Source organism: Heloderma suspectum, chromosome 1, assembly GCF_057233095.1.
Source record: "Heloderma suspectum isolate Gila_16-S chromosome 1, 16-S_ref, whole genome shotgun sequence".
NCBI lineage: Eukaryota > Metazoa > Chordata > Lepidosauria > Squamata > Helodermatidae > Heloderma > Heloderma suspectum.
Window position 1 is genome coordinate 138,131,750 of NC_139458.1, and position 20,647 is coordinate 138,152,396.

Here is a 20,647-nt window from a genome sequence, read left to right on the forward strand (position 1 = left end):
CCATACACTTGTGGTTTATTTCCCTGCCTATTTTCAAATCTGTTTATATTTATATCCTGCCCTTCCTCACAAAGAGCCCAGGGTGACCAGCTCTCTATACAAACTGAGATCTCTAATCCCTCCCAATGAAGTGAAACATTATGTTCTATACTGAATATGCATTTCAATCAAGATTCCTCTTACGTGACATTTACATTTCTTTCCAAGGGGGGGGCCTGTCTTAAAAGCTGTAGGAATGAAAGCCTTCATAATAGGAAGACTGAAAGGAATCTTGCTCACTGCAAGTGAGCAAGACATAATACCTTTTTTTCTTTAATTGAAGTGCAATTTGTCTGCAAACTTTAACAAGGGTAACCTGGGATTTGAACAGGTGAATTTATGGCTGAGTTCAGATGATCGGGGGAGGGGGGATGACAACACAGCATTGGTTGTTTCCCCCACCTCTCCACTTGCTGGTGACACGATGGGGATTATCCTTATTACCCACACCACGGGTTGCCATGTTGCCTGAACCTGGCATGCAGCATGGGCGTAGTTCATTTTCACCCACCCTACAACCCATCCAGCAAAGCTGGTTCGGACAACATGGCAACCCACAGCACAGGTAATTGAGAGTAATCCTAGTCATGCGGGGGAAACAACAACCGATTGTCCGAACTCAGCCTATATGGGCATAGTTCATTTTCACCCACTCTACAACCCATTCAGCAAAGCTGGTTCGGACAACACGGCAACCCACAGCACAGGTAATTAAGAGTAATCCCAGTCATGCGGGGGAACAACTGATCGTCCGAACTCAGCCTATGTGTCTTGCTTCAATCACATTATCACTTCTGCAAAGTCAATTTAACAGAAAAGAGTACAGAGAGGTTTTTTTTATATCCAGTGGTATCAGATGTCAAACACAGCCACTAGCTTTACAAGCAATACTACCAGCCCAATCCATGCTATTCATCCCATATACAAAATTTTCTTGACTCACGTAAAAGCAAAGAAGAGAGTGGTGGCTCCTACTAGGAAGATTGCAGCAGCTGATACTGGGACATACTTGCTGGGTTTGAATCTCTTTCCAGATGCTGCTGGCATGTTGGAGCTCTGGTGGATGATCCGCCCTGCAGCATAGCCCAGGCCCAACTGGAGTCAGAATGGACAAGAAAATGGGGAGAGGGACCTTCAAAAAGCAAAGCAACTGTGAGAGGGGAGGGTAATTAAACAATTATCCAGGTTCTTGATGTTCGCTGTTAAGAGTCAGAGCAGATTTATAGTATGAAACTAACAACAAAAGAATGAACCAGAGTAGTATTCACAACTGAAATAAGCATCAAAATGACAACCAAGAGAATTCAATACCAATTCCTAAGACTCCCGAGGGGTAAAAATTAAAAAAAATATAAAACAGAAGCTTGTATTCCAATTTAAAATGCTAGCAATTGAAGAAAGCTAGCAGAAATTATGCAGGTTCTTATACCAGGTAAGCTCTGGAAGAAAATACACCCCTTCAAGTAGTTTTTGGAGATGATCCTCTTCTGAAGGTGGCACAAATAGTTGAGAAATGTAGTAGTGAAATAGCTGAACTGGAACTTTTAATATAAGAGGGCAGGATGAGCACTCCAAGGACGATGATCAAAAGACACAAGGTCTCCACTAGGTTTTGGTGTTTTATTTATTGTTTTATTTTCAGAAAGCCCACAGTAATTTCCAAGGCAGACTCTGGGGCGAAGTTTCTCCTTTTTAATCTGCTCGTAGTATAAAGCAGTGCATTCTGGTTGCTGCTTAGGGAAAGGTTATCCTGCTAGTAAATCTGCCAGCCTTGCACACATCTCTTTCTTCCACCCCACAAAAGTCCTCTTCTCCTAAAGCAAGAGCACTCTCCCCTGATTTCATCAGGAACCAGGGCTGTATGTCTGGCAGTTGTTTTTTTAATTTTGTTTATTTCTCTCTTGACTGCTAAATCCGGATAACAGCTGGTGCAAGGTTGAGCTGAAAATCCTTTTCTTTCAAGGGGGAGTGGGTGGCATGTTGGAAGGCCAGTCTTGTGTTTTAGTCTTATTTGTGCCCTTGAATACAATGCCCAAAATCCTTCAGCAAGTCTAATTTTTATTTCTGAACAGGGAAAATTAAGTTTCAAGTTGCTTCTTTAATGATGCATCAGTTGTGTCTAGAACTGATACAGATAGGGAGACTCAGTTTTCAAATAATGTCTTCCTAAGAATCCAAAATGTAATCAACAATTAAAAAAAGCTGTCTGGGCCCTTCACATCCATGTCCTAGAGCACTTCATCTGCTCCAGCTGCTCCATTGTCATTCTCCATCAAACAGATAAAAATAATCCTTAATCATCCATTTGCTTCAGTGGTCTTAACCTTATTAAAAAGCTTGTCATCTTCAGCTTCTCTCTTTACCTAGAAGACAAGGATATTTTCCATCAGTAATACATTTTTCAAGAGTATTCAAGAGAAAGCATGGTTTGGTACTGGATCTTTAGCACAGATCTGACAGTCAAGAGAGAGCTACTCCCAACTAAAAACCTATAAACATGGGTAACCAGCTTTGAGTTTCTACATCTGTAACCTTGGACAACACTGTCCTTGTGAGTCATGTCATATTTAGGACAAGCAGCAGGAAACACGTTGCATTCAAGGAACTTCAAGCATCTAATACCTTTATGGTTTGGATTATCTCAGCTTTAATGTTAATAAATGAATCTCAAACACCAGCTTGCTTGTGTTTATTCTAGGTACAATCAGAGCCAGGTAGGTCTATGAAATTACTACCTTTTGAAAGAAAATGCACGTTATCTCAGCAAAATCACTGTTCTGCCAGAATTCTGTCATTTCTCATCAAAATATTGATAACCAAGCTGCCCAGTGAAAGAGGAATTAGAAGGAAATATGAAAGTTTGTCCTTTGGTCAAGTATTCCATAAAATATACCTTGGAAATACAGTGTATTTACTGTTAAATCAACTTACCTTTAAAACAGATTTACAAAATCTATCTCTCACATCTGCCTATCAGTCTATCCAAGACTCTCCCCAACTCTCCCCTGCCCCACCCATATTTTCCATCATAGCCTCTTTGCCTTTCCTCCACTAGTCAAATTATCTCCCCTTCCTTCCATACTTCTGAATAAGCTGACTTCTATGTGCTATTTGCAAGAATATTAGCAGCCCTCCCTTGACTTGCAGGTTTCACAAATAGAATACTTGCAGTGTATCCCAGCCCACAATGTTGTTATGTATTCAAAGACCCTAACTGGAGAATTTCTGTTCAGTGCTCAACCCAGCCACCAACAGGAGTGTGGTAAGGAGGAGAAGGACACTTTTTTTTCCTACTCCCCCTAAGCTTTCTCACACCCTATAAATAGTATTAAAGGGCTTTGGGGTGGCTACCTGCCCAGAACCTGAGCACTTAATTGCAATATAGTGGGGCATGGCAAGTTTTCTGGCAAAGGGAAAACAACTTTTTCCTCCCACCCCCTGGGAACTTTCCAACACAGAAGTCCCCAACTTTTGGGACTCATGGGCACATTTGGGAATTTGAGAAACTGCTGTGGGCACCACCACAAAATAGCTTCCATGGAGGATGTGGCTAACCACAAAATGGCTGCCATGGTGGTCTGGCTAGTCAAAAGTGAGCTAAAGAGCTGCATGTGGGGAGGGGGAGAAATAGTGAGGCTGCAGGCTGGGAGGGACGGGGAAACAGCAAAGCAAAGGGGTAAAGGGGAGAAAAAAGCAAGGCTAGAAGCTATAAAGGGAGAGAAAGAAGACCACCTTAACATTTTACAAGGATTTCATGAAAATAATTGTGGGGGGGGGGTTGAAGGGGCAGGGAGTGGAGAGCTTCATGGGAGCTACTGGAAGTCCCTGCAGTTAGGGACCCCTGCCATATAGGATGGGGAGGAGTGTTTTGTTTTAACTTCATGGCATTGATCTCACAGACCCTAATCTGCTCTTCAGGATACTATAAGCTTTTATGGCTCAAGCAGGCCAATTCCCCACCTCCATTTCCATTTCTTCTTCTCCTCCAAACTACACCCTCAACATTCCATGGCTCAAGTGTTCTTAAATTGCATGGATCCTGGAAGTCACTGAGCACAAGTCCTTGTTAGGGTGGGTTTTTAAAAATCATTTTAAGGCTTCCAAGTCATACCTGTAACTCAAAAGTAATAATCACTTTGGGGGATGGGACCAAGGCATAAGAGAATCTAGCCCCCCTAGGCCATCCGCTGGGCTGCCTTCATCACCCCCTGAGGCAGTGATGCTCTAGGCCAGGGCTGGCAATTTGTACCCCCCCCCCAATGTTTTGGCCTAAAACTCCCATCAGCCCTAGCCAACATAGCCAATTATGAGGGATGATGCATGTTGTAGCCTAAAGCATCTGGAGGACCACAAGTTGCCCACCCCTGCTCTAGACCTTCACAGCCATATTTCTCTGTTTTTGGAAGTCGTAGCTTCTGGTCCATCAGCCAAAAGCTGCCTAAAGGCTTTAAGTGTTTACAGAGATTTGTTGTACATTTTATAGTACTCGGGGAGTTTGTTTTTATAATGTCCCCAGTATTAATAGAAATTACGCAGGGGACACTTGCGAAACAAAAGGTAAAGTTTAAGAGTTTGGAAGGAAAGGAAAGGTTCCTCTTGTGCAAGCACCGAGTCATTACTGACTCCTAGAGGGATGCCACTTTCACTGGCGTTTTCATGACAGACTATAGCGGGGTGGTTTGCCATTGCCTTCCCCAGTCATGACTACATTTCCCCCAGCAAGTTGGGTACTCATTTTACCAACCTTGGAAGGATGGAAGGCTGAGTCGACCTAAGCCAGCTACCTGGGACCCAGCTTCCGCTGAGATTGAACTCAGGTCGTGGGGAGAGTTTCGGTTGCAATACTGCTGCCTACCATTCTGCGCCACACAAGGCTCTACTTAAGAGTTTAGTGTTATATTAAGAGAATGCAGGTGTGGGGTGGTAGTGTTCTGCTGGAATTCAGTTATTTTAAATTGTTGTGACGTACTTTTTAACTGCTTCCAACATGGTATATAAACATACACTTTTTGGAAATCTCGCGTTCCTTTCCCATTATATATCTAAGTTGTATTTAAAAATAACTAGGAATAAACTGATCCCTGCCTCATTTACATTGTCCTTAGATTCTCTAGTTGAGGATACAAGAGTTTTCTCCAATGTGATTCCTAGTCATCATTAGTTTCTGCATACTATCTCCTGCATGCAATTATCTATCCTTTATTGTGATGACAAAAATGATCTTTTCAGATAATGAGAATTTGTGCATTTATTCCCATATCAATACTTCATCATACATTAAGACTACCTTCTTTAACTAGATTTTTAACAATCTAATCTGTATGATTTCTTCATTCCATTCAGGTTAACATTTATGAGGTTTTAAATAATTCACCATTTCTGAATGAAGCCATTGGTGATATAGCTGGGGCTATTTTACTCCTGTTTTTGTTTGTCTACTAGTAATGCATGAGCAATATAATGATATTTTGTATAATAGGGATATCTACTTGTTTTCTCTGTCCACAGTAATTCTTGTAGAAGTTGAGTGAACACCTTTTTTCCTTTATCCATTTCTAACAGCCTCACTTTTATTAGCACAGCAGTAACATACAAATATTTGAGATAGCAGGTTCAGAACATTAGGGTCCACTTTTCTATTTACTTATGAAGGATGGCAGCACTGTTCTTCTCTCAAAGCAGCATGGATAGAGGAAGCTTTGAAAGAGGAGACATACATTTCAACATTCAGATATCATCACAGAACGCACACATACCGCCACCTGTAAGATTATTGAGATTATGGGGTGAACCCCAGGCCTTGATAAATAAGACATACTAGGAGGTCCATATAGTTTCATCATCCAAACAAAGATAAAATTTCATTGAAGAACTACTTGAAAAAGAAGCTTGGGCTGTTTTACCTACCCCAAACAAAGGTAAAGATTTTCAAGTCCAAGAATAACATAGCAGTAATAAGGTCTGGTACCCAATGTTTAGGAGAAACTAGAATAAATGCAGTGAATCCACTGAGGTATCATGGAACACTGCAGGGTGGTATAACAAGCAGATGGATATAGAATTTTTAGAATACCTCAGATTTCAAATTATCTGTCTCCAAGAGAAACTGATAAAGGTGTTCCAGTTACAGGGGTATACTAGTTTTCAACCAGCACTTAGAGACAAAGAAAGAACCAGAGGAGAGATGGCAATGTGCATATCTACACAATTCAATTATATAGGTTAAACGTTAAGATTCAGGAGCTGGAAAGTACTCCCTTTTTCAGGTGATTAAGCTATCCTGGGATTTTAAGTTTAACAGCATTAATGTTTATATCACATCCCAAAATTCTAAGGATTAAAGCTTAAAGATCACGGAAAATTTAGATATATAGTTTAAAACTACTGTTGAGGAATATCTACATCCCCAGCTATACTAATGGGCGATTGTTGCGTGTGGCTGAGGGGAAACTAGATGGTCAGAAGTTCAAGCAGGTTCATTGTTTAAAATGGGGGGGGGGGAATGTTCAATTTGCAGAGAAGAAATTTGAATAGCCACCTGTTCACAACAAACCTGAAAGCCTCACAATCTTCATAACTATTGGGCTTTACAAGCAGCAAATGGGAAATTTTAGATTTCTCTAGCTTTTACAGTGTTTTCTTAGAAAATGCTCCCCTAACTAACATTTGGATCAGAAATATGAAGGTTAATCTGAGCAACTAGAAATACCACAAACAAAAAAGATCCCACCAGGGAATCCTACAGCTTATATCAGAAGCGTCATTCATGCCTATTAAAGTGTTATGTCGCATATCCTTATGGCAGCCTTTTTATATTATTGTAAAGTACAACATGGATGAGAACAGGCTACTAAAAATGCTTTCTGAAATACACACAATAACTCTGTAGTTGGATGTTCAATTGTGGAAACAAAATGCTGGCATTTGGCATCTCTATTTTCAGAATGCAAAAACAAATCAGGGTCAGGAGGAGAAAAATACTAGAAGCAGGTTGAGGTAGTTTGTACAGATTTAGTCAATCACTATCTTTTTATATTAAAGTAAACCACACTTTTGAAAGCAACTGTCATGATTTGACATCCACCTCTTTGTGAAAAGCCTTTTACTAAGTGAATGCAAGTTTTAATCAGCAGTACTAGGCTCTGGTATCTACAAAAATGAATTGCTGGATTAAATAAGGGAAGGGCTATAGCTCAGTGGTATCCCATGTTCAATCCCTGGCATCTCCAGGTAGGGCTGGAAAACTCCTGCCTCAAATCCTGGAGAGCCATTACCAGTGAGCGTCAACAACACTGGGCTAAATGGACCAATAGTCCAGATTCCATATAAGGCAGCTTTCTATGTTCCTAAAGTACGGTTAAAAATATTCTGTTTCCAATAGCGGCATTCAGATGCTTCTGCAAGCTCACAAACAAGGCATGAAAGCAACTGTCCTATACAACCCCAGCATCTAGTACTCAGAGGTATACTGCTGCTGTACATGGAAATTGTGTTTGTGATGGCTACTAGTTGTTGACAGCGTATGTGCCATGAGTTTGTCTAGATTGCCTTTTAAAAACCTCAGAAACTAGTGACCATCACTACATCTTCCTTACGCAATAACAGTAACTACTGCAGTAGCAGTAACTTCCTTATGTTGTGGAAAATACTTCATTTCCCAAAACATAAGGAAGTCAGTCCTAAAACCTACTGCCGGTTTGAGTGTGACAAGAAAACAGCACATCTACTATCCATTCCTTCCACACCATGCATAATTTTATAAACCTCTATCATGTGCTCCCTTGTCTTTTTGCTAAAATAGAAAGCCAAGGAAAGGCATTCCAAGACGTTCCAAACCACATATCATTTTATTTATAGCATTTTTACCCCACTCTTCAGCAAAAAAAAAAAATGCTCCCAGAGCAGACAAAGATTTTTGGTGCTCTTTCTATATAACTAGAAAATATACAACTCCCTTTCAGTTGGGGTGACACTGCACATACTCTAGGTCAGTGGGTTTTGGACCCACTGGCACATTTGGGAATTTGAGAAACTGGTATGGGCACCACCACAAAATGGTTTTTATATATTTATTTATTTATTTCATTTCTATACCACCCAATAGCCGAAGCTCTCTGGTTCCCGCTGAGGCTGTGGCTAGTCACATAATAGCTGCTGTAGGGGCCTGGTTAGTCAAAAATGAGCTTGTGGGGTGGGGGAAGGGGAGAAATAGTGAGGCTAGAGGCTGGGAGGGAGGGGGAAATAGCAAGGCAAAGGGGTAGAGGGGAGAGAAAGGGCAAGGCTAGAAGCTAGGAAAGGAGAGAAAGAACACTACCCTAATTTTTTACAAGGTTTTTATTTAAAAAAAAATTCTGAAAGGACAGAGAGTAGAGAATTTTGTGAGCATCATTGGAGGTCCCTCAGGTGGTGTGTTGGGGACCCCTGCTCTAGGGGTAACTACACAGATTGATATAAAGACATTCACCTAGATCCTATGATAAATGAACAAAAGGAAGTTCACAGAAAAAAACGTTTTTATTCCCTGCTTCCCCTCCTGCTACCCACCACAGCCACCTGTGCCCCACCACAAAAGTTTCTCTGAAGGGACATGGGGTTCTCCTGAACAATGTGAGATGGCGCACAAGAGGCTGCTGGGGAAGATCTAAAATCTGACGGTGACTGCCAGATTTTGGGTGATACTCCCTTCCCCCAGCAGCTCCCACATCCTATCCCATGTTGGTCAGGAGGGGCCCGCAACCCTGAGAGACCCGCAACCCTGAGAGGCCTTTTAGAAGCAAAAAAAGATACAGGGGTGAGGAAGGGAGAGAAAGCTCTCTCTGCATTTCCTTTCATTTACTTATTTTAGGATCCAAGCCACTAACATCTACTGTTTCATTTTCCTAATAGTTCAATGAATCCTCTCACTGTCAGAACACACAGACTTCATATTTTCAGTGAACTTTCCATCACAACCCCAAGATCTCTTTTCAGGGTCGTCCCAGCTAGTTTGCATCCCATTTGTGGTAATGTATAGTTCAGATTTTTTTTCCATCCTAGCATGCATCACTTTGCATCCACTTGCACTTTTCACAATCTGTGTTGGACTTCACCATCCTGAATAACGTGGTGTCATTGATGAATTTGGCTATCTCAGTGTTCTCTCCAGAACAGCATGAGTCAAACAGCATGGGTCTGAGTGCTGATCCTTAGAGAATTCCATTCCAGTAAGTTTTCACCTGTTCCTACTCTCTTGCTTCCTGTTGAACCAATTATCAATCCATAAGAAACATGGAAGAGCCTTTGGTGAGGAAATCTGTCAAACATTTTTTTGAAAATCTAAGTATGTATTATGGGTTGGCTCCAGACTTAGTCATACCAGCATGGCTGGCTGGGGAATGCTGAGAGTTGTAGGCCTTTTTTCTGTATAAACATGCATAGCATTGCATCCTATGATTTCTAAAATGTTAGTAAGGCTTATTAATGTTTCCCTCCAGTTACTGATGGTTGTAAGTTAGGCTAATGGGCATGTGATTTCAGCAACTATCTTCTGATAAGGCTGACTGTTAGGACTACATTCTATCTTTTATAAATCAGTAATTTCATATATGAATAAATTCTGAGTTAATCTGAGCCCAGTGACTAACTCATAAATTAGTTCTAAAACTTCAGTCTTGATCACTGCAACCTATGAAAAGACTCCTTGGAAAGGTGGGTGCCTGGCTGAACAATGTGGGATGACATGGGAAAATCTACCTCCATTCAACTTCCTTCAGTTAATTTATCTTAGGATGCAAACCACTGGAAAGAACTCATTTAGTTTATCTGCAACTGCCTATCTTCCTTCAGTACTTTTACACCTAAAATGAGTCTGATATATTTAAAAATACTTTAAATCTCAAGCAACTTGTTCCACAGTTTCCTTCTTCTGCAATCCAGATGTAAACTGATAAGGCAGCCAGAGCTTGTACTTTTATTTTCTTCCTTTGGGCAAAATGTCCTCTTTGTAAAGCAAGTATTTTGACATGTTAAATCCACAACTGTGCTGTTTAACCATGTAGGCACTCTTTTGTCTTATTTATACCTAATTAACCATGTAGGCACCATTTTGTCTTTTTCAGTTGGTGGCATAGATTTTACTTGAGTTTTTGTAATGTTGTTTAGCCCTCACATAACCCATGCTCACTGGGTTCACAAGACATGACAAGCCCAAGCCAGGGTTGCATATTCATGGGTTAAATAACCCATGACAAGCCATGGCATACAAAGTCAATCTTAGCATACAACAGCAACAACTTATGTGTCATTGTCAGCTGTATCTCAATTGGATAATCTAAATCTAGATTTATTTAAAAGAAGCAATTATTTGTTTGCTTATTTTCAGCATAGGTCTATCTTTCCCCCAGCACAGGGCAAATAAATGTATTGATCTGCAGAAAGCTACCCCTCTGAAAATTTCCATATTAAGCTGCTCCCTTCCCAACCCCGCCTGCCTCGATTTACAATAATTGCTATTCCAGGCAACTATGCTAGATTTCAACTCTATATAAATATGGACACTCACCAAATGAATATTTTGTATTCTCCACACTAATACATGCCTGGACCAGATAAGCATCTCTTAAACTGATGCTGACTACATGGAGCTCCTATCGAGGTAAGACCTTTTCAATGGAGTTTCATGCAGGAGATTCAGCCTTCATTAATAACCTGCATATTCTGAAACCAAGATATTTATATACCAAGTCTAGATAAACCTCCTAGATGCTCAGGTCTCATTGTTCTACAATAGCTGTGTTGAGGATTTACGCCTGAACTGGGAATACGGGCATATGCACACTGGTCCCACCCCCCAACACCTGTACACACATTGGCACCAACCTCAACATGGGGCATCTGAAGGGGAATTCTTCATGTGTTTTGCTTGAATACACGCAGAAGTCTTCATGTCATCAAGTCCCCTACTTCATTTTATGGAAACCCCTTCAGACCTTCCTGCTCAACACCAGAAGGGCAAGGATGCATGTGCAACCCCATGCCCTCTGCACACATTGCTATTCCCTGTACAGGCATAATGCCTGAACAGGGCTAATTTTTTCCTCCAATCTCACTCATATACCTGGTTTCCAATCCCATATTTGATCTTCTCCCTCTCTCTTACCTTTAAATCACCCTTCCTTTTGAAGATTTTTATCAAATCCCACATTACCCACCAACCCACTTCCTCACCCTGACTCCTAGGAATGGACAGTTTCACTTTCTCTCACATTCAGTGTTTTTAAATCTCATGTTCTTTCTGTCCTGTTCATGAAGAAATTTGTGAATGTTGCTAATTTCTTATCAAAAGCTAAGCTGAACAGAATTGTCACCCATTCCACCTGATACCAACCTCAAAGCTTTTTCATTCAGCCACCATGCCTTCTGCTTTAGCAAGGCTACCAGTGTATGCCAAATGATCCTCTGCCCTTCACTCAGGCCTTTTCGCTAGTATTACTTCCTTCAAATCAAAGTGCTCCCAACAATTTTCCCATCAATTTTGTAGTTTTCCCGAATCACCCTTTTAAGAATCTGTTCCACAATTCTCCCCACCCTACCTCTGAAAGAATTCTTCAGGTTCCATCCCTAGGGTCCTTCCACCTCATTGAACTCAATTCTAAGACATTACCCAAGACAAAGCCAATTCCTAAAGCCATAAGTTGTATCCAGTGCTGACCATCTGCCAGTAGGATACAAACTGCTGGAAGAATGATTGGGGGACCATCTGGAGCAAATCTGGAGGGTGTGAAGGGGAATACGAGTGAACAAGGGGAAGTACTACTGTGCAAGTGGAAGTCCACTCACATGACATTTTTTTCTTCCAATTTTCTTTCCCTAATTCCTTGTCCTTTACATTCTCATAGTAGGTCCACTATTAAACTAACAATTTCCAGAGGGGTAGCAGTGTTAGTCTGCTGCAACAAAACACAGTGTCTTTTGGCAACTTAAGGATAACAAATTTAATACTGCATAAGCTTTTGTAGACTAGAGTCCATTTCATGAGATACAGCTGATGAAGTAGATTCTAATCCATTGAAAACTTATACCATAAGTCTGTAACTCTTTAAGGCAGTGGTCCCCAACCTTTTAGGGCACATGGGCACAATTGGGAATTTGAGGAACTGCTGTGAGCGCCACCACAAAATGGTACCATGGCACCCGTAGGTGCTGTGTTGGGGTTGTTGTTGTTGTTCAGTTGTTCAGTCGTGTCCGACTCTTCGTGACCCCATGGACCATAGCATGCCAGGCCTTCCTGTCCTGCGCCCTCTCCCGGAGTGTGCTCAAGTCCATATTCACCGCATCGGTGATGCTATCCAGCCATCTCATCCTCTGCCGTCCCCTTCTCCTTTTGCCTTCAGTCTTTCCCAGCATCAGGGTCTTTTCCAGGGAGTTTTCTCTTCACATTAGGTGGCCAAAATATTTGAGCTTCAGCATCTGACCCTCCAGTGAGCACTCAGGGTTGATTTCCTTTAGGATTGACTGATTGGACCTCCTTGCAGTCCAGGGGACTTGTAAGAGTCTTCTCCAGCACCACAGTTCGAAGGCATCCATTCTTGGGCGCTCAGCCTTCCTTATAGTCCAGCTCTCACAGCCATACATTACTACTGGGAAAACCATAGCTTTGATTATATGAACCTTTGTCAGCGTGGTGATGTCTCTGCTTCTTACTATGCTGTCTAGGTTTGCCATAGCTTTCCTCCCAAGGAGCAAGCGTCTTTTAATTTCATGGCTACAGTCACCGTCTGCGGTGATCTTGGAGCCCAAGAAAGTAAAATCTGTCACTGCTTCCATTTCTTCCCCTTCTATATGCCAGGAAGTGATGGGGCCAGATGCCATGATCTTCGTTTTTTAATGTTGAGTTTCAAACCAGCTTTTGCACTCTCCTCTTTCACCCTCAACAAGAGGCTCTTTAGATCCCCTTCGCTTTCTGCCATTAGGGTGGTATCGTCTGCGTATCTGAGGTTGTTGATAATTCTCCCGGCAATCTTAATTCCGACCTGTGATTCGTCCAACCCAGTGTTTCTCATGATGTACTCTGCATATAAGTTAAATGAGCAGGGCGACAATATGCAGCCTTGTCGTACTCCTTTCCCAATTTTGAACCAATCGGTTGTTCCATGTCTGGTTCTTACTCTTGCTTCTTGACCCTCATACAGGTTTCTCAGGAGACAGGTAAGGTGGTCTGGTACTCCCATCACTTTAAGAATTTGCCACAGTTTGTTGTGATCCACACAATCAAAGGCTTTAGCGTAGTCAATGAAGCAGAAATAGACGCTTTTCTGGAATTCTCTTGCTTTCTCCAGGAGCTGTGTTGGGGACCCCTGCTTTAAGGTGCCACATCTTTGCTTTTTGTTGTTGTTGTTCAGTCAGGTGAACCTAAGCAATACCTTCAATCCAACTCCATATACAGGTTCTGTCCTCACTCCACTGTTTCTTCTCTTCATATCCCATAGCTATACAAATATCATTCTTAAGTAATATCATGTTCTTAAGTAACAACTTCATTACTGACTGCAAATTCTTCTCCCTCGCCCCTTTATGTTCCTCGCTCTCGGACATTATCAATAATAGCCACATTAGTCATCCTGAAACAATGCTATATTCTTTTCTCAGAAACGTATTAGCTTGCCACTCACTGCCTCAAAGTCAAGCTCATACTCAAAGTCCTATTACATGAGAAGACTAAGGATGTCATATGTGTCATGTGGGCCCACCTTTCTAGTTACCATGCAAAGTCATGCCCTCTAAGCTGCTGTTCTAGGTAGACTGCCCTCTATTGTAGATCACTTTGCACAATATAGATCTAACTACAAAGCTGCATAAAAACTATCTCAATGGGTCTACATGAAGCAGGGCAAAACATTAGATGCAAGCAACCCCTGGGTGAGAGTTGCTCAAGGGAAGGGACTGTGACCACTCTCAGAGGCTTTTCCAAGTGCTGAGATTTTCCACCTTCTCTCCCATACCTCCTTGCCAGGAAGACTTATCAGAAGTGGCTTCAACAGAGACAGTGAAATAGAATAAAGCAGCCAGAACATGGAGCAAGAGTAGATTGGGCTTTTAATTAATTTGTAGTGTCTTTGCAATCCAGCATGTGTCTGAAGAGGCTGATGGGGAGGGAAGGGCCACCACAGTAGTAGCAATGGGCAGAGGGTATTATGGCAATGAGGGACAGGTATGTCAGGTGTCACTACGGCAATCTTGACGTCTATGTGCTATTTTATCTTCCAGCTAATCCTCTAGCCTGGGTAATAGCAGAGGCCTGTCTGCAGTCCGGTCAAGTCTTCAAGTGGTGCTGGTAAGTGACCATCTGTGTTCTGGTCCAGGAAGAGAAAGCTGACCTGATGTGCATAACAGATACCTGGTTAGACAAAGTGAGAAGTGTAAACCTCTCCCAAATGTGTCCTCCAGAGTATGGGATGCACCTCCCCTCAAATCAACATTTGAGGGGAGGTGGGGTAGCTCTGGTCCATAAAGATTTCATCTCCTGACTCAGCAGTTGGCCAGTTTTGAGTGTCTGTACCTGACGCTGGGTAACAGAAACAAGATGGAGAACCTGCTGATGTACCGTCCACCCCACTGCCAACAGTCTCCCTACCTTAGCTGACAGAAGTAGTCTTGGAGGTGATATTGAAAACCACAAGACTTCTGGTGTTGGGGAACTTTAACATCTATGCCGAAGCTGTCTTGTCTGGAACAATTCAGGACTTTACGGATGCCACAACAACCACGGGCCTGTTCCAAATAATATCTGGCCCAACACATATGACAAGACACACACTGGATTTGGTCTTCTGTACTGGAATGGGGAAAGTTATCTGTGGTTGGGGAAGCCTATGACAAATCCATTGTCATGGATTCACTGCTATCTGGGGAGGTTGGGTTGCAAGCTGCCTCCACCCTTTGTAGTGGCAGAGGTCTGCCCTCAGCAACATATGGAACTGGATGGTTTCCTGATGCCAGTGGGACAGTTTCCTACAGAATTGGTCAGTGGTCCTACCAAGGTTCTAGTCAACTCCTGGAACAGGAGGTGAGTAGAGCTATTGAAAGGATTGATTCTAAATGTCCTCATACTGTAGACTCATATCAGCTTCCTAGCATTCTGAGGAGCTGAAAGTGATGAAACAGCAAGCTCAGTAACTACAACACAGGTGGCATAAGATTCAAAGCAAATATGACTAAATAGAGATTACAGCCCACTTTAGGGCCTACTCTTTGGCTTTGACGGCAGCCAAAAAAGCTTATTTCTCCATCACTACTGGAACTGCACAATGTCAGCCAATGGAACTGTTTGGGATACTCAGAAAGCCTGTTTGGTACAAGCCCAATGAGACAGCAGTTGGAACCTTCAAAGGCCTGTCGTGATCCAATTTACATTACATTCTGCAAATAATTTTTTCATAATTCACTCCAACTTAGATGCCACAGTTTTGACAGAATCAGAGATGGATGTAGCCATCGCACGGATTGACCCTGTTATGGATCATTTTCAGCTTGGGTAGCCTAAGGATGTTGACAAGCTGCTTGGAGGACTGAGGCCTACCACTTACTCCTTAGATCCTGGCCTTCCTGGTTAGTGAAGTCTGCCAAGGCTGAGCTCACAATATGGATATTAGAAGTGGTCAATGCCTCATTAAGGGATGGGTAGTTCTGGTGCTCTTGAAGGAGGCAGTACATTGGGTAAAACCACTCTTGAAGACACTAGGTATAGATCCCTTGGCTATGGAGAAGTATCGCCCAATTTCAAGTCTACCATTTCTGAGCAAGGCCTTGGAGCAGGTGGCGTCATGTCAACACCAAGAAGTTTTGCATGACACTGATTAGATCCATTCCAATCTGGGTTCCAACCTGGGTTTGGGACAGCAACTGCCCTGGTGAGTGTTATGCTGGGGAATGGATGGGAGGGTGATCCTATTAGTTCTCCTGGACCTCTTAGCAGCTTTCCATAGCACTGATCATGATATCCTTCTGCATCGTCTATCTGGGAAGGGACTTGGGGGTCCAGTGTTGCTTCAGTCCTTCCTGGGGGGGTGGATCCAGAAGATGGCACTGGGGGCTTTTATTTCATCCCTTGGCCACTGACATTTGGGATACCTCAAGGTTACATCTTGTCCCCCATGCTTTTCAACATCTATATGGACATGGTGGGAGAAGCCATCTGGAGGTTTGGGCTGAGGTGTCATCAATATACAGATGACAGATAGCTTTATCTCTCTTTTCTACCATCTAATCCCAGAGAGGCAGTTGAATCCATAGACAGGTGTCTAGGGGCTTTTGTTAGCTCTCATCCATATACTGGAATGGATGAGAGCTAACAAAATGAAACTTAATCTAGAGATGGAAATAAAAAGTTGGGAAATCCACTAATTTTATGGAGGTTTGGATCTGAATATGGATGAGGTCAACTCCCCTTGAAGAGCCAGGTACGCAGTCTGGAACTGCTCCTAGACTCACCACTGTCTGTGGATGTTCAGGCGGCATCAGCTGCCAGGAGTGCTTTTTACCAGCTTAGGCTGGTACAAAAGCTGACCTAATCACAGTGACACATGCCTTGGTTACATCCAGGTTAAATTACTATAGTGCATTCTGTGTGGTGCTGCCCTTGAAGACAACTCAGAAACTGCAACTAGTACAGAATGTGGCAGCTCGAACACTTGTGGGAACTAGGCTCTCGGATCACATTGCTCCTATTCTGTAAAGTTTACATTGACTGCCTGTTGGTTTCCAGGACCAATTCAAAGCATTTGTTTTGGCTTTTAAAGCTGTAAATGGTTTGGGACTACATTATCTGAAGGACTACCTACACCTGTATGAACCTACCCAATCATTAAGATCAGCATCAGAGGCCCTACTCTCTGGACCACCGGAAAAAGCCATTAGGCCAGCCTTTTTCGCACTGGTACCCTCCAGATATTTCAGACTTCAACTCCCTTCAGCCCCAGCCAGCATGGGTAATAATCAAGAATTCTGGGAACTGCAGTCTAAAACAACTGGAGGGCACCAGGCTGGGGATGGTTGCATTAGGGTGACAGGTACTAGAGATTGAGATCTCTCAGTGGTGGCTCCACACCTCTGGAACTCCCTCCCCAGGGAGATATGTATGGCCTCATCACTACTACTTAAAAAAAAAAAAAAAATCCTGAGGACACGTTTATTTCAGTCTGCACTTGGTGCTTAAAAAGCATTAGCTGCTGCTGCGTGTGTTTAACTGTAATATTGTAAGCAACCTTGTGAGGACAGTGCACCCTGAAAGGTGGGCTAAAAATATTTTAAATAAATAAATAAATGAACAGAGGGAGGAGCAAATTTCACTCAGTTTAAATTAAAGCTTGCAGGCCTATTTCTTATCCCTCCAAAGGTATACTTATTCTTTAAAATCTCTCCTCTACTATTGTTTTCAGATTTCTGTTTCCTATCGCCACATTTGAAATGGTCTCTGAGATCCTCCTCAGCTATGTATCTTTGCTTGAACAATTGCTATTACCTAGCTCTTCTCCCTTTCCTTATCAGCAGAGCAGGGCAAGGTTCTCCTCATACAGTATAGGCTTTCTGCTGCAAAAATCAGCTTATCACCAAATACCCTTATCTGTGTCTGCCCTCTCTGCTAAGTGAGCCAGATTCTCCTAACAACCAGAAAGTATGTGGGAAAGATATACAACTGTAACTCATTTATGTGATTTATATTTTCCCTGGGAAAACACATTTAAGGAGTGGGCATATCTATTTCATTGTATTCACTGATTACCTAAACTTTATCAATTTTATGAATATTTAGATGAAATTTATGGCAATGTTTACCTAATCAAAGCTTCCTTTACATGTGAATTGCCCCACCTCTGGACGCCCATGCATTTAAAGTTGCTTAGAAGATTTATAGAGCACCCTTCAGCAGAGCTTCTAGTTTATCTAGCTTACAAAAACAAGCTAAATACACAAACAAAATATAACATGTTAAAGACAAATACATGAAAAAGCTTAGGAGAATAAAGACACCTTGGTCTGGTGCCAAAAGGATAAGAACGTTGGCACCAGGAAGGCCTCTGGGGAGGGAATACCACAATAAGCCACTACCACTGAGACGGCTGTCTTTGATCTCCACACACCTTACTTCAGTGGGTGGGGACACTTGGAGGAGAGCTTCCCAAGATAAACTCAATGAACAGACAGGCTGGTATAGGAGCAGACATTCCTTCAAGTACCTGACTCCTAAGCCTTATAGCACTTGAAAACTTTAGCCCCAACACTTTGAATTTCATATGAAAACAGACAAGAAGCCTGTAAAGTTCTTCAGTATTGGTGAGATGAGATGTTCCCACTTACTGGTCCCAGTCAGTGACCTGGGAGCTGTATGCGGCACTTGCTCCAGTTTCCAAACAGTCTTCAAAGGCAAGCCCCACATACAATGCATAATAGTAGTCAACCTTAGATGTGATCGGAGGGCAGATAACTTTGACCAATTCAGAACTGCATGGTAGAACACTACTTTCCCATGTTGTAGTCAGCTAGTGACACTGCATGGGCCACCTACATCTGAATTTCCCTCAGTATGTTAATTGCTGGGAAAGTGAATTCCTTGTGTGTTACCACAGAGTTCTAAAGGAATGAGTAGAGATATGGCAGTGAGTGGAAGGAAGAGGAGGAGAGACAAAAACACTGACAGAAGAAATAGACAAGTAAGAGATAGAAGTTGAGATCCCTGTGGTGTGGAGAAAGAGCAAAGAGATGTGACAGACAGTAGTGCAAGAAGATGAGAAAGAATGTCATGGGGTACAGAAAGGACTAGAGATAACAGATATGGATCTCTGAGACCTCACATGTGGAAACAGAAGAGACTGAAAAATTGTGATACTGACCAAAAAAAGCCCTGTGCATGAACTATGGGTGGAGAGAGAAGAATGTGACTGAGCACACTATGGAGTGGAAAGAGAAAAGGTAACGAAGACAGGGGATTCGGAGAGACCAGTAGTGATGAAGAGAGAAGAATGTGTACGCTGCTTGGATACAGAGAAAAAGGTGGTTACAGAGACTGAATTTAAAAAGACTGGAGTTAGAATTGTACCCAAAATACTTCCCCTATTTTAAAGTTATTATGCAGTCCTCAAATTAAAATCTAAAACTGGGCCTCAAATTAACTTGAGTTGTGCACATCTGCTCTGTTCTTTTTGAGGAGTTAGGAAATTGAAATCAGCATATAAACTTCAACTTTTAAAGTGCTTGTTCAACCAAACATTACCAGACAAGGGCCTGCTCCATCCATTACCAAGGTGACTTCATGCACCAGAGATGGAAAGTCTATTTACTTTCTGGAAAAGAAAGCAGAGAAGTCTGGGAAATCCTCACAATACCTTTCACTGAACATAATCTTGTCTGGGTGAAAACATGGGGTCTATATTGCTGTGTAAGAAGTATAAATACCGAAGAAAGGCATACTCGCCTGAAAAAGCCCTAGAGAAGCAGTTAATGATCTTTACCTTTCCGTCATATGGAAACGAACTGAGAAACAGGGGGGATTGGCAAAGGTCAAGTATAAAATATAGTGGACAAGATTCCGTATGAGTGCTAGCTAATTAATTTAAGTATGCTGACCAACTGCTACTTAGTATCTCTGCTCTCAAGCACATGTTTCCAAAGGCTTTGGACGACAGTTACCATCATGAGAATAAGTAATGCTACCTGCATTTTATAGGTGAAGGCTATGGTCACACCCCCAATACAGACACATAACCCGAATACGAAACCCAACTTATTTCCAAGCCTAGTAAATCTCTACACCTCACGGACTACCACCATACGTGTCCAGGCCCGACCCACAACTGTAATTGCAGACCTATTAGTAAGCACAAGCTACCCATAAACAGTAGCTTTAAGTAGGCCACCACCATATCAAACGGCCACGGTTTTATGAAACAGAATTGGGGTGGGGTGGAGTGGGGTGGAGTGGGGGGAGGGGAGGGGAGGGGAGGGGAGGCTGCTAGCAGCGAAGTTCGGGGAAAGTAACTTATCCAGTCACGAGCATTACCGGTTGCCCAAGCTGTTACTGCCACTGAAGCCAAAGGAAAAAAGTATTTCTAAGCGAAAAGCAGCAGCAGCAGTAGTAGTAGCTGGCGCTGGAACCCATTCAGGGTGTCACCAGGAGACTGAGAGCCCCGGAGGGAGCAGCGGGAGGTGGGTGCCACATACATGGGAAGGGCCCTGAGGGGCGGGTAAGCGAGGCAGAAGTTACCCTCGCGGCCCCTTCCCGACAGGAAAAGATGGGAGTGGGAGGAAAAGAGAAAACAGATAAAGAGAAAACGCGCAACGCAGCCACTTCCCTCCCTTCTCTCTCACACTTTATTACCCCGAGAAAGGACAGGGCGCCGTTAGGCCCACGGAGCCTTCACCCCGTCGCCGGGGAGCCCCTCTCCACGCCCGCCTCGCCCTTCGGTGGAGATGAAGCGCTCCTCCTGCTCCCACCTTTCACCCCTGACCCGCCGCGCCTGGCACTCACCCGCCAACACCGTTCCTTGTGCCGCCGCGCCTGGCTCCCGCCCCGCGAGGAACGGAACTCGGTCCCTCGCACGGCCCAAGCAACCAGAAGAAGCACCAGCAAGGGAAG

General features: G+C 42.9%; 1 protein-coding gene across 2 annotated transcripts in view; it reads right to left on the reverse strand.

The window, feature by feature from the left end:
• ZDHHC5 (zDHHC palmitoyltransferase 5) overlaps window positions 1–20,639 on the reverse strand; it is an 84,438-nt gene extending 63,799 nt beyond the window's left edge. For both annotated transcript variants that reach the window (XM_084860031.1, XM_084860022.1), the window contains exons 1-2: window positions 20,540–20,639; window positions 983–2,402 (exon numbers count right to left, since the gene is read on the reverse strand). In XM_084860031.1, coding sequence (XP_084716157.1) covers window positions 983–1,086 — 104 coding nt within the window. In that variant the 5' untranslated portion in view covers window positions 1,087–2,402; window positions 20,540–20,639. The remainder of the gene's footprint in view (window positions 1–982; window positions 2,403–20,539) is intronic.
• Window positions 20,640–20,647: the final 8 nt, after the last annotated feature.